This window comes from Cibotium barometz, chromosome 25 (genome assembly GCF_041138505.1).
Source record: "Cibotium barometz isolate CiBa-2024 chromosome 25, ASM4113850v1, whole genome shotgun sequence".
Taxonomy (NCBI): domain Eukaryota; kingdom Viridiplantae; phylum Streptophyta; class Polypodiopsida; order Cyatheales; family Cibotiaceae; genus Cibotium; species Cibotium barometz.
Window position 1 is genome coordinate 26,648,881 of NC_141070.1, and position 14,556 is coordinate 26,663,436.

Sequence of the window (14,556 nt, forward strand, 5' to 3'; positions counted from 1 at the left end):
CACTTATGAGGTCTACCTCCAGAAGTTTCGTGACTTGCATATGAAAGCTACAAAGATGGATCCCACTACGCTTTTGGGGTTTTTCGTAGCTGGTTTACCAGACTCGTACCGAGCACAGGTTAAAAATAACAAATGTAAAACTTTGGACGAGGCCATTCATTCAGCTCGTATCTATGATGATACGATGGTCTCTTCCAAGTCGAAACCCGTTACCGAGCAGGGGAACAAGCATAAACGAAAGTTATCCGCACCTATGGCTAACACGACAGAGGGAAAGTCTTTGGACCAACCTTCGAAGAATTCAAGTTCGACACCAGCCAAGAAGAAACGACTCCCTAGGGCTTTATAGCTTAAGAAGGAAGGACGTTGTTTTATCTGCGAAGAAAAAGGACACATGCGTAATGAGTGCCCGAAGCAAAAGGGTACCAAGTCAAACGCAGGACCCAAGCCAAAGGCAGCTAACCAGTTGTCTTTGACAGGTAAGTCAATTACTGTACTTTCTCGCCCTAGTACTTGTTCTGATTGTCTGTTCAATTCTAAGGTATTTGGCTTGCATGATCTTCTCCGAGTTTATGGAGAAGTGAATGGCCATAAAATTCACATTCTTTTAGACCTTGGCAGTTCGCATAACTTTGTTAACTACAAACTTGTGCAGAAATTGAGTCTTGATATGACACTCAGCGACCATACCTATGAGGTACGTCTACCTGTGGGAAGGCAAGTTTGGGATCGCAAGGTGGAGATGCTTCCAATCCCGATTTAGGACTACAAAGATACTCTGGAATGCTATGTTATGCATCTGGAAAATGTAGACTTGTTATTAGGGATTGAGTGGTTTAAAACTCTTGACGTCCAGATAGATTGGTCTAGTCATATTTTTTCTTTTCAGCATAGGGACACCAAGTATAGTATTTTAGGTGATTGTATTGATCCCTCTCAGGGACCTCTTGTAAATACAATTGATTTTGGAAATATAATGGATTCTTCTTTGTATACTGCTTTCCATTGTGTATTGATTCCACTTTCTTCTTTTCTCATCCCTTCATGGATGTAAATGAATTAAGTGTGTTTGAAAGCAAAGAATTACAGAAGATACTTGATTCGTTTCAAGACGTATTTCCTAAGGAACTGCCATCGGGTTTACCACCTGAACGGGCAGTAGATCATCGTATTGACTTGATCCCTGGTGCTCATCCTGTCAATATTCCACCTTATAGGATGAGCCAAGCTGAGAAAGATGAGTTGGCTAAACAGCTCAAAGATTATTTGAGGATGGGCCAGATCCGTCTAAGTAAATCACCTTGGGGTGCATCTGTGTTGCTTAGGAGAAAGAAGGACAATACTTGGAGGATGTGTATAGATTACAAGAGATTGAACAAGCTGACCATTAAGAACCGTTATCCTCTCCCTAGATCAGATAACCTGATTGACCGGTTAGCAGGAGTGAAATATTTCACGAAGATAGATTTACGTACTGGCTATCACCAGATACGTATTCATGAAAGGCATGTCGAAAGAACCGCCTTTCGGACTAGGTATGGCCATTACGAGTTTCTCGTATTACCTTTTGGGTTAACCAATGCTCCAGTCACTTTCCAGCAAATGATGAACGATCTTTTTCGTGAACATTTGGGAAAATTTGTGGTGGTGTTCCTGGATGATATTTTGATATATAGTCGTACTCTTGAGGATCATGTCCGACACCTCACGATTGTCTTATCTATTTTGAGACAGAATCGACTATATGCTAAATTAAGTAAATGTGAGTTCTTTATGACTGACATCATTTACTTGGGACACAAGATCACTAGAGATGGATTGAGCATTGACTATGACCGAGTTCCGAAGGTTCTAGACTGGCCTATACCACGAACAGTGAAACAACTTCGTACTTTTCTCGGTTTTGTTGTTTTTCTTCGGAAATCTGTACGGGAGTACTCTCAGCTCACACTACCGATGACCGACTTATTGAAAGGTCATGGACGTAAGTCAAATCAGCCTATCACTTGGAATAACGATTTGGATATGGCCTTCAGACTTTTGAAAGATAAAGTCAAGGAAGCACCTATCTTAGCATTGTCTGATCCTAGTCGGCCTTATGTTCTTGAAATTGATGCCAGTGACTATGCTATCGGGGCTGCTTTATTTCAAGATGGTAGACCGGTTGCTTTTGAAAGTAAAAAGCTAGACGACACTCAATCTCGTTGGCCAACCCTTGAGAAGGAGCTTTATGCTGTGATTCATGCTCTCAAGGTTTGGAGACATTTTTTATATGGCTCCAAGTTTGTGGTATTGACTGATCATCAGTCAATCAAGTATGTGTGTGATGCGGATGATTTGAGAGGAAGGAAAGCTCGTTGGGCAGAGTTAATGCAAGATTTTGATTTTGAGATCCGTTATCGGAAAGGGTCCATGAATAGTATTGCAGATGCGCTTAGTCGGATTAGAGAGGTGAATACTTTGTCGTTCACCGAGATTTCTACTGACTTATTTCAGTCATTGAGAGGGCTTTGCAGGACTGATAGTTATTTTGGTCCATTTTGGCAGAAGATCCAGGACGGGAGCTCATTGATTGACCAAGACTCGGTGACTGAGCAGTCTACTATTCAGGCTGCAGGAGGCCAGTGGATGATTCAGAATGGTTTGCTATTCTGTAATGGCAAATTTGTGTACCACAGATCCGGACATTAGGTCCAAGATTCTTAAGGAGTGTCACGACGTCCCTTCTGCTGGACACCCTGGGGTACACAGGACGTTATCGTTAGTGAAACACACTTTTTATTGGCCGAAGATGAAAGGGTATGTAGAAGATTATGTTCTCAAGTGTCAAATTTGTCAGGCAAATAAAGCTGAACGCTTTAGACAGGCTGGGTTGTTGCATCCTTTGCAAATCCCAAGTAATAAATGGGAAAGTATTTCCATGGATTTTATTACCGGATTGCCAAGAACACATCAAGGCCACGATTCTATTTGGGTTGTGGTAGATCGCTTGACAAAAATGGCTAGATTTTTACCGACCCGGAAGACTATTACAGCTACGCAATTAGCACGGCAGTTTATCGAGCAATTGTTTAGACTGTACGAGTTACCGCAAGACATAGTCAGTGATAGGGACTCTGTTTACGAGTGATTTTTGGAAACTTGTTTTTGAGAAGTTGGAAACAACTTTGAATTTGAGTTCCTTTGATCATCCTCAATTTGATGGCCAGTTTGAAAAATTAATCAGATTTTGGAGGATATGCTTCGGGCATATGTATCCAAAAGACAGAGTTCATGGGAGGATTATCTTCCTATGTTAGAATTTGCATATAACAGTACTAAGCATACGAGTACAGGGTTTAGTCCTTTCATGCTTATGTATGGTTTTCAACCAAGATCACCTGTTATAGTAGGATTCTTAGGACTTCAGCATGATGCAGTACGTAATTTTTTACAAGATATGCAGGAAATGTTACAAGTTGCGAAGGAATCTATTAGAAGTGCTCAAGACCGAGACAGGTTTTATTCTAATAGACATCGTTCACCTAGAGAGTTCTCTGAAGGAACGATAGTGTATTTGCGAGTTCCGAAAGATTCCGAGACTTTACGGACAAGTAGATCTCCGAAATTATCCCCTAGATACTGTGGACCATTTCGTGTTACACGACGGATTGGTTCAGTTGCATATGAATTGGATTTGCCTTCTCATGTGAAAGTTCATCCTGTATTTCATGTCAGTAGACTTAAGGAAGTACTGGGTGGAGCAGATCAGTTAGTTACTTCTCAAGAAATTATAGATGTCGAGGACATGACATTTGTTCCGCACGAACCTGAAAAGATTCTTGGATTTCGTGAACAAAGATTGCGTAATACGCTTATCACGGAATACAAGATCAAGTGTAAGGATTGTGTTGAGGAGGACGCTACATGGGAGACATTGACTACTCTTCAGAGAGATTACCCTGGCTTTTTAGTGAGCTCAGGAGTGAGCTCTTAGAGGAAGGGGAGTATGTCATGTGCACAGTGTGTATCTACCGTGTGCTATATGCATGCAAGACGAGTTTCGAGGCTTGGGGAAGCTTGGAACTAGGCAGGCTGAGTTAGGGAAATACTAACGGGCGGGCACCCAAGTATGGACGGGCGGGCAGCCAAGTGTGGATGCCCGATGACCAGCCAAGAGCCTATAAAAGGGTGGCCAAGGTTAGTTATTGGGATATAGAGAGTCTCGCGAGTTTGTGAGAGCTCTATGGTCTTGGAGCCTGGATCTAGTGCAGACGTGCACTTGCTTTACGCAGCCGAGGCCAGCAGCAGTCTCGAGGCCCGCGAGGGCAGCTTCGTGGCGGTATGGGACGTCGTGAGGAGGAGATTGGTCGGTACGTCATCCTAGTTAGCTCAGCTCGTGGCTTGGTGGGGACAGCCAAGACTGTGGGCTCGCCCATGACGGTCATGGTTGGGAGGTGAGTCAGGCTTGCACCCCCTTGCTTGTTTGTTTGTTCGTTTGTTTGCAGGTTTCGCAGCAACAGCAGCACATTGGTTGTCACAGGGCCTATCACAAGGCTTCCTTTCAGATTTCTGGAAGAGGCTTTGGGACAGCTTTCGGCCTAGAAAGATCACACTGTTTTTCTCTCTCTCTCTCTCTCTCCTTGTAGAGCAAGGCGACTTTTCTTGGTACTCTGCCCATCGTTTTTTCTCATACCAAGAGCTATAGGCATCCATTTACAATTACAAGACCATATCTGTGTTCCCCATCGTGATGATCATCATCTTCTACTATCTTATTAGCCTATTTCATTGGTTGACCTGTCACCCTGCACAGGGGGTCAAATTCTTTTTTTCTCTGTACAGGTTGAATATTCACCTGTTTGCAAAATTGAACACATATATATGTGATCTCATCTCCTAAGCATTATATTCATGCTATCAATTCCTGGTTTTCTTGCTGTTCTGCTGAAACCCTAATTTGGTTGCCATGTCCTCAGATGCCCAGTGTATGATCGTGCGGATAGCACTAGAGGTGTCCAAGGAGTTGGTCTTTTGCCTGTAATGCTGCAAATTCTAGTTTGGAGCTGATCTTGGTGGTCTTTGGTGCCTATATGTGTCTATTGGTGCCGCTCTTGAAGAACCTACTACTGCTGAAGCACTCCATCTAATTTAACAACTCCGTTGCCACTTAGCACTGTGCCTGGGGGTGACCATCGGTGCCTGTTTGTGGAGAATCAACACGCTAGCTAGCCGTCGGACTGAGTGCCAGGTTCAAGTAGGAGAGCACCTGTGTGTGCATGCCACATGGTCTTGGAATGACAGTGTTTGCATTCTCTTTCTTGCATATGCCGAAGGGGTGACTGTGACCGTGTGGCTACAGCACTTTTCTACTTGTCCAAAGACGAGCCTTTAGTGTACCACCAGGGGTGAGTCAATTGTGTTGTGCATGTCCCACACCGCCTGGTTGTGCCCGTCAGGCATTGTCATTGTAACCCACTCTTATGATCTGTCTTGCAAATCACTTCAGTCTTTGCGTTTGTATGCATCGTGTCATTGTGACAAAGAATATAAATCTTAACAATGTCTTGTAGATTGCCTGGCTTGTCCATTTCCATATGACCATGTGCCTCCAGGTGGCTGTAACCTGACGTTTGCATGCACCTGCAACTGCCTAGTGTGTGCAACCCTTACTTTCATAGTCTCTCAATTGACCACATCCCTTCCTGAGGGCTCATAAAGGTCTACTAAACCCTTACTCTTCTAGGTTACCCTTTACATATCCTCAGTCGTCATACATTTTAGGATTGCTAGTGGCACATTGGGTATTTGTATCAGTAATATGCTTAGGCTCAACCTGCTATTTGCACTTAGGGCTTCCATTTGCATGCCATTGTGCTTGTTTAGTTGCACTAACAGTGAACCATGGTCTCGTAGACCCTTTGATGAGGGCAATCGATTCCCTTTCTTCTAGGAAATAATTTTGATTGAAGAGTTCTTTAAATTAGGTTATTTGGCACCACTGAAAGAAGAACTTTTTTGTGTTAATATTTTTTTGTTGGTCATGTCTTAATCATATCTTGTCTTTCACATGTCATTCTATGGGCACATATCTATATGTTCCATTTGGGTGATGGGAGTACATGTAGTTACCTATACGGTGCACATTACTTGTGTTATGCCTACATACATGCATACGCATATTCATGCCATCTTTTGCACGTCATTCCAAGGGCACATTTCTACATGCTTCATATGAGTATGCAAGTACATGTAGATACTTACACACTGCACATTACTCGCATACATGTATGTATGTACATTTCAGAGGTACTTCCATGGCACATATATACATATTACATAGTACATTTAGACTTTTATATGGTGCACATCCCTTGTGTACATTCAATCCTGTGCATGTCTTTTGGATAGCATATAGTGAGATGAATAAAGAAAAGATGTAATTGATTTAAAGATGATGTTTTTTTGAGGTTGCATTTCATTTTTTAAAATCAGGTGTTTGATATTGCATGGATGTTCCCAAAGCTTGGAAATAAAACATTGTAGTTAAGGATGAACTTTTTTTTTTTTTTGAGGTTGTGTTTCCATTTCTGTTGCAGGTGTGTTTTCTGCAGTTGATACTGCATCCTCACGACTTTACATCGATATGCGCTGTGTCACATTCCGCAGGCCTCTGATTGATGGTGGAAAGCATGGTACAAAGGGAAGTGTTCAGGTGAAGAATGCTCTTCTATACTATTTCCTGCATTTTATCATATGAGGTCCACTTCACATTTGCTTGTGTCTTTGCCATAGGTTTTCCTTCCTTTCCAGTCAGAGATGTATGCATCCTCACGTGATCCTCCTGAGTTCAAGGAGAGTCCCATCTGCACTCTTAGAAATTTTCCCTATTCGACAGAGCATACTCTTCGGTGGGCTGTAGAGACCTTTGAGTCCCTTTTCAAGCAAAGGCCTGAGGATGTCAACGCGTACTTGTCAAGTCGGGACTTTCAAGAGTCAATAAGGAAGGCAAATCCCTCTGCACGCCTTCCCATCCTTGAAACTCTTTGTGATGCTCTTTCAAGGCATAAACCATTAAGGTACTATAACTGGCCAGTTCCCAATGACTTACTTTTATGCTGTATGATTAATGGAAATATTTTTAAATGCATCTATGGATTTGAAATTTTGATACTTATCATCTCGGTTGTTAGACTTGTTTTTTCCTGCCTTCTTTTGTGTATGGTATATTTGTAGCTTAAGTGTGGACAAAGATCTTTAACAGTAGGGCATTCCCTCTACTTGTATTACATGTGGCTGGTATGTTGCCTTATTGCACCATGATGCACTTTCAACCCATACTAACTACAAGAGAGAGCTTGTAAGTATTCAGCATGGATATGTGCATGCCCTTCAGACATGTTAAGTAACTTGCCTCACATTTAGCAATAAGATTTTGATATGTACGCTTTACTTGTGTAAGCTATAAGCTATATAATTTAGGAGGCCACCTTTATACCGAAAGTCAGGTTCCCTCCTATCTAGGTAATTGTAGAAACAATTATTTGCTTGGGTGGTGTATTGATACTAAGCCGCAGAGAGACCTTAGCAAGCATCCTCCTTGTGGGAGTGCAAGGATGCTTGCATAGAAGTATGTACACCTGCAGAGTTTTTTCCAAAGGAGCCTACATTATGAACAGAAGATTTTTGTCTGATTTGAGAGCTGTCATCCAAATCCTTTGCTTGTAGGTTCAGAAGTCTGCACTGCTAAAAAGCGTGATGCCCAAATTCTATGTAAGCCTCTTTCTGTGTGCACCTGAAACTCTCTAGTCAGAAAGCCAGTTTATATTGATTTATTTTTACAAGGTCCAAAAAAGATATTGCGTAACCTGTTTCCAGGCAAAAATTAACTTAGATGAAAGAGGGCAGCCGACAATCTTTCCATCGACATGGCTGAAAATTGCATCCCAATACGTAACAGTCCACTTTCCAAAAGCAGGTGAAGACATAGACATACACATATGACCCAACATAATAGCCCATGGTTGGCGCTGTTGTACAAATTCCAACAGCAAAGTGGATTTACGAGCAAGCACATGAAAATGAATATTCAATATGTTCAAGCCACCATGTATCTTTGGAGAACACATCTTTGGCATTGACAAAAGACGAAGACCCTTTTTACGATGTTGCGTTTTCCACACAATTGCCATTGCCAGAGACATAAACTGATCTATATCAGCTTTCCTCCACATAATCAATGGAAGAAAGAATTGTATGTAAGCCATTACAATAGCCTGCACTATTCTGAGACGTACATGAAGAGGCCAAGTGGAAAGCTGCCAATAATCAATTTTGCGATTCAATTTTAGCATAACCCATTGAATCATTTGTGAAGATGACAGCTGCCAACCCAAAGGGTAATCCAAATGACGAACGATATGTCCACCAGGAGGTATTCCACCGGGCCACAATACATGATGCCATTGCTGTACATTAAGTGCAAGCAAGGTAGACTTACGGAAGTTTACTTTCAAACCAGCAGCCAGACCAAAAAGTTCCAAAGCCTCCATTAATCTCTGAAGATCTTGTTGCGTATTCTTGGGCATAAAAAAAGAATCATCAGCATAAGCCTAAGCGAGGAAAGTATGCCCAGCAGGAAGCTGTAAGCCATGCAATTCATCAGTAGCTTGCAAAAAATCCAAGTAGCAAAGAAAAGGATGTGTGGCAATAGCAAACAACAAGGAACTAAGCGGACAACCCTGGCGAACTGAACGTCCCAATTTCCAAGAATCTGATAGAGAAGAGCTCAAAATCAAAGAAGCATCACTGTCATTATAGAGCCAATACACAATATTTTGCCACTTTGCACCGAAACCAAGATAACTCATAGTCATAGCTATATAGTCCCAATGCACAGAATCAAAAGCTTTCTCAATATCAACCTGCAAAATGAGTACATCCTGCTTTGTGTATTTGGCGTATTCAATGGCAATATAAGCATTAGCCAAATTATCATTGATTTGCCTGCGAGGCACAAAACCATATTGCGCAGGATGCAAACCATCATGTAAAAATCCTTTAATACGATTTGCCAACATCTTAGTCAGAAGCTTATAGATGACAGGCATAAGAGTAATGGGCCTCCAATCAGAAAAAGCTTCACAAAGATCCCGTTTAGGGAAAAGCTTAACCAATCCTTCTTTCCAAGAAGATGGTAGTGCATCATTTGCCCAAGCTTCATTGATCATATACAGCAATGGTTGTTCCAGCTGAGGCCAAAACGCATGGAAAAATTCCACTGTCAATCCATCCCATCCAGGAGATTTCCATCGACCCATTGAACGTAAAGCATCTTTAAGTTCAATATCAGTGAATGGAGATTCTAATTCCAAAGCATCCTGTGGAGAAATAATGGGCCGAACATGATGCAATAAAGCATAACGAGCATTAAGTATGTCAGGTGAGGTAGTTGGTGGTTTAGCAAAAAGAGCTGCAAAATGCTGACTAGCAATATACGAGAGCTCCAACAAAGAATGAGTCCATTGACCATCAGATTTTTTCACCCTTCTGATGCATTCCTTTTGTCTTGAAGCATGTAGATTTTTGAAAAAATCTTTGGAAGAGCAACCCTTATCTATGATAGCTCGATGTCGCGAACGTGTCAACCATTTTTGCAATTTTCTCTGATCATTTAGCATGAGGAAGTGCTTAGCTTGCATTAAAGATTCTTGTTCATTGGTATTTAAAACCCGAAACTGAGCAAGATCAGCCATAGATTGACATGTTTCTTTAGCCTGCAAGATCCGATTCCGCAAGTCGGCCATGTAATAACGACCATAATCACAGATCACAGCCTGCATGCGCTGAACAAATTGAAACCAAGCAATGTCAATATCCTCGTGCATTTGAAGGGGCAAAGGCTCAATGGCTTGCAAAACCATTTCCTTGAAATCAGCATGCACAAGATAACTGTTGTTTAAAAGCAACAGCCTATGTTTCTGAAGAATAGAAACATCCCGTGGCATATCAAAATAAAGGCCTAACCATAAAGGAGAATGATCAGAGAGTAACATGGAGCGATCAATCCATAGCTTGCAAACAAAATCATCGTATTGGTCTGCATGTAACAAGTACCAGCGATCCAGACGTGTCCAGATATGTGGAAAAGCATTGTGATTAAAGGTAAACCCTTGCAGACGAGGGAATACATGCTGCCATAGATCCAAAATATTGCAGGAAGAGAGCAAATCATTCCATGTTCTGCGTTCAGCTCCAAGCATATGAGTTCTTCCAGTGGAATTAAATTCAGGAGATGGAGCATTATTAAAATCTCCACAAAGGAATGCATTATGGAGCCAGGGATAAGCCAACATTTGCGACCATATATTTGCCCTGTCAGCTGAGCTTTGTGGTGCATAAACTGCTGCAAATTCATAAATTTGTCCATACAATGAACATTGAATGACCATCCATCTGCCAGCAGAATCATTGTAGGCCAACATTGGTTGCAGATCATGCTTAACGAGCATAAAAACTCCCGAGTAATGCTGAGTGCCCGCATAAAATATATCATAACCAGCAAAGTGACCTGATTGACCCACTAAGGTATGCTGATTGTGTTCTTGCACACACACCAGATGAGGTTGCATTTTATGTACATAGTGCCAAAACAGCCTAAATTTACCAGGATCACAAAGTCCTCTAATATTGTACGAAAGACATTTTATTGGAGCATCAAACATCAAATCTGTACAAAGGTATATACAGTGAACAGCCAGCAAAAATCAATGCTGCATAACAACAACTGAATCAGGGAGAGAGCCCTCGCCCTGAATCAAGAGAGACTCATGCATATTTGTATCAACACACATATCCAAAGCATTTACATCGGCATCCATACTGGAGGAAGCACCTCGAACTACATCCGACCATATTCTAGAAAGCATAGTCGAAGAAGTAGAAGACTGTGCAATAGTGACAGATGTAGTCCAATTACGTGAAGGAATAGGAGCACGACGAACCATAGTAGCTTTTTTCGGAGTTTTCCATTCAGCCGAAGATATTTTATCTTTTCCTTTATCCTTGGATTGATTAGGCACGGCCAAAGAAGAAACAACTTGTGGAATAACTTTAGCTTTTCCTTTCTCTTTCTCCTTTTGAGTATTTCGAGTGGCTTGATTTGTTGGTATCTCCTTAACTTGAGTAGGCTGCACATTCGCTGAAATGGGAGGTACAGCAGATAACGACGGAGGATGCAGCAGAGAAGGACATTCAGAAGCCATATGCATAACGTGCACCCATGCCACGCACATTTTCTACTTCAACAGCAATTGCAGGTGGTTGCTCATGGTCCGTATCCCACAAGATGCAAAATCTGTTTTTGTTTCCTGTAGGACGAGGTGCACAAACCACTTTGCCCAGAGTGGCTGCTATGCATGGCAAATGTTCCCTCAAATATTCCGGAAAATCCACGACCTCGACCCAAACAGGACAACGATGCCTAATCAAGGACTGATAGTCCTTGGTCGGGGACCAAGGTAACACATGTACCAACTGTATACCAAACATAAGGGGAGAAGTTTCAAGCATCTGCTGCTTATATTGACCATCAGACAGTAAAACATCATAAAAACCCCTTGCTGCAAAGTGAACTCCATCTACAAAGGGTCCACCTAGAATGGACTGAATCCATTGAGCTACTTCTTGCGCAGAAGGCATTTTGCTCGGAAAGAAGAGGATAATCCCTTTCTCTGAGTATCTACGTAGAGGAGACAATCGTCGGCAATTTAATCTTATAACTGAAAGAAGGAGGCGGGTCCTTCCATTTGACACGACTGTCTACAAAGTCCTCACATAAAGCCTCATATACAAACTGTGCATCCGACGAATCTTGCTTAATCATGGTGACAGATTCAATTGCAGTATGTTGCCTCTTGTTACTGTCTGCAGCATTATCCCGGCGAGCATAGGTCACAACAGTCTCAGACATAATTGCAAGAGTAAAGTCTGTACAACACTGCCAAACAACTTTATTTTTTTTTATTTTTTTATGAAAGCTGTATGCTGTATACAGTAGCCTAAAAAATTTCTGCTGATGCGAATCAAAAAGAAGCTCTATTTGCTGGAATGCTGAAACTGACTTCTGCTGATGCGAATCAAAAAAAGCTTTGTACACTGGAATTCTGAAACTGATTTTGAACTGTAGAAAATCTGCAGATGCGAACTGAATCCTGAAAAGGAAAGCGAAGCTGCACGGGGAGAGAGGATGGCGTGCGAAGAACTGACAAGAAGAAGCGCATAAACACACACACTACACACACACACACAGCCGCGCACACACACACACTCGTACAGGCGCGCACAGGACGTGGAAGAGAGGAAAAGGGGCTGATAGACGATAAGGGCTGGAGGGGCGACACAATCCAGGAAGCAGGCCCGATAAAGTTCAGGAACCACGCGCCTCACCACACTAGCACACACAGAAGGGGGCGAGTAGGTCGAGGGAGCAGGCGAGCCGGGCGGGCAGGTCGAGCAGGCGCCGCTGAGAGCTTCTTCGCACCTCTGTCACCCACACACACACCCACACACACACACTCATGTCCAACTAACACAAACCAGCCTTTTGCAAGCCCTACTAAAGTATCATAAAAGTCACCTAACATGTTCACAATGGGCTAAAAAATTGACCAACCTGTCACATGCATCATCTATGTAAGTGCTATGTGGACATGGTCGCAGGGCAAGTTCAAAGGGAGAATAGGCACCTTTTGGGCAGCTAGAGAGGGGCACACGGCAGGCACCCAAGTGTGGCACGAGCTAACCAATTCCACTTTAATGAATTGTGTGCTGGCTGACCAATAGGATAACCAACCGATCAGGCCTAGACCAGCTGACCAGCCCCCAGAGATGTATTGATTATAATGTTTGGATAGCTTAGGGTGGATAGAAGTGGTGCTTAGACATGATGTTTATGCATGTCAAGCACACTAAACATTGTGAGCTACACTAATTTGAGGCATAGTTGCTCTCGTACTTCATATGACACTATCGTATGGTACGTACGGTACGATACTGTACGGTTCCGTACGAATTGTTATTTATTTATTTATTAAAAATTTTGGCCCTCTTTTGTTTTTGACTGTTATTGTTTTGACCTTTTTTTTGGCTGTTTTTGACTGTTTTTGACTGTTATGGGGCTGTTTTTGACTGTTATGGGGCTTACTTACTTTTTGTGTCTTTTTAAGCTCAGTAGCCAAGGATTTATGGATGTTGACTTTTGGTGCGGATGCAAAGGATATGTTCTCTCTTATCCTTGTGATCACTGCTCCTTATTTGGAGGGTTGAGGTGAGGCACCTTCCTTAGTTATGGTAACAAGAAGCAAAGGCTTCTCCTCAAGTACCTCCCTCTCTCTGTGTCTATGTAGACTGTCTTCCAACAATTGGGCCTTGGACCTTGGCCCTTGGCCTTCAGTGGGTGCCTCGAACTCTCTGGCCTCCCTTTTAAAAGCTCTCCTCTCCATCACAAGTTTCAAGCTCTTAAGCTCAAGCTCTCATAGCTCTAGCCTCTCAAGCTCTGTAACAACCTCTGAGCTCTCTATCCTCTTAAATTGATAATCCATATATTTAGAAGTGTTAAAAAAAAATCGTACTTTACCGTATCGTACTCCAAAATTTCATACGGTATAGTAAATTTCCATACGATATCATACCGTATCGTACCGTACAACCGTACGTGAACAACTATGGTGTGAGGTGATTAACACTAATGATTCAAAAGATTAACATAATGAAGGCAAGATGATGATAATGGTACACACTTAGATCTCCATTGATTAGAGGCCTTTAACACTAGTTTGGTAACAGGACAGAAAAGTGTATGTGGACATATTTTGGTTACCTCTAGGCTTCTCAATTTCATAAGAATTCATAAGCCAAATTACAGCCGTAATGTGGAGTTGTTTTGACTATATTTGGATCAAACACTTTAATTAGCCGATTTCTCATTGCTTCTCAAAGTTTTTGGATATGCATTGCTTCACAAACATAAATATGGTGTAATACAATCTATTTTAGGCTGAAAAATCAATTAGAACTCTAAAATTTAGGTCTTAATGAAAATTCTAAGGTATTTAGCTGTCTCAAAAAAATAAACTTTGAGGAATTTTATAACTAATCAAACAATCATAGACTAGGACTAAATCTTGCACACATGTTCTATACAATGTTATGCTTTGCTGGTGCATTTTGTGAGAGTCAATTACATATACACCTATCCTTTTAGGCACTTTGTTTTAGGAAAGTTTACAAATTTTGAACTATATTTATTACTATAGAATAAGAGACTATCTCATGCATTTTTAAACATATCATAAGGTTTTAAGTGGAATATCTAGTCATTTTATATAATAATAAACACTATTTTCATAAGTTTCTTACTATATGATCCAAATATAAGTAAGGGTTCATATACGTTGTCTTGTTATCAATGCAGTTTTGAAAGTTACGACTATCACCTTGTCTTCTAACTAAGTTGAAATATTTAGATATGTATTCTTGACCGATTACTTTAGTAGAGACATTGATCTATTAGTATAA

At 41.5% G+C, this 14,556-nt stretch overlaps 1 protein-coding gene across 1 annotated transcript in view; it reads left to right on the forward strand.

Annotated features, from left to right (window-relative positions):
- The window catches only part of LOC147624418 (uncharacterized), a 100,203-nt gene that overhangs the window by 31,263 nt on the left and 54,384 nt on the right, over positions 1 to 14,556 (forward strand). Inside the window, exons 4-5 of the mRNA XM_086819411.1 lie at positions 6,579 to 6,694; positions 6,775 to 7,058. Of these exons, the coding sequence (XP_086675537.1) occupies positions 6,579 to 6,694; positions 6,775 to 7,058 (400 nt within the window). The remainder of the gene's footprint in view (positions 1 to 6,578; positions 6,695 to 6,774; positions 7,059 to 14,556) is intronic.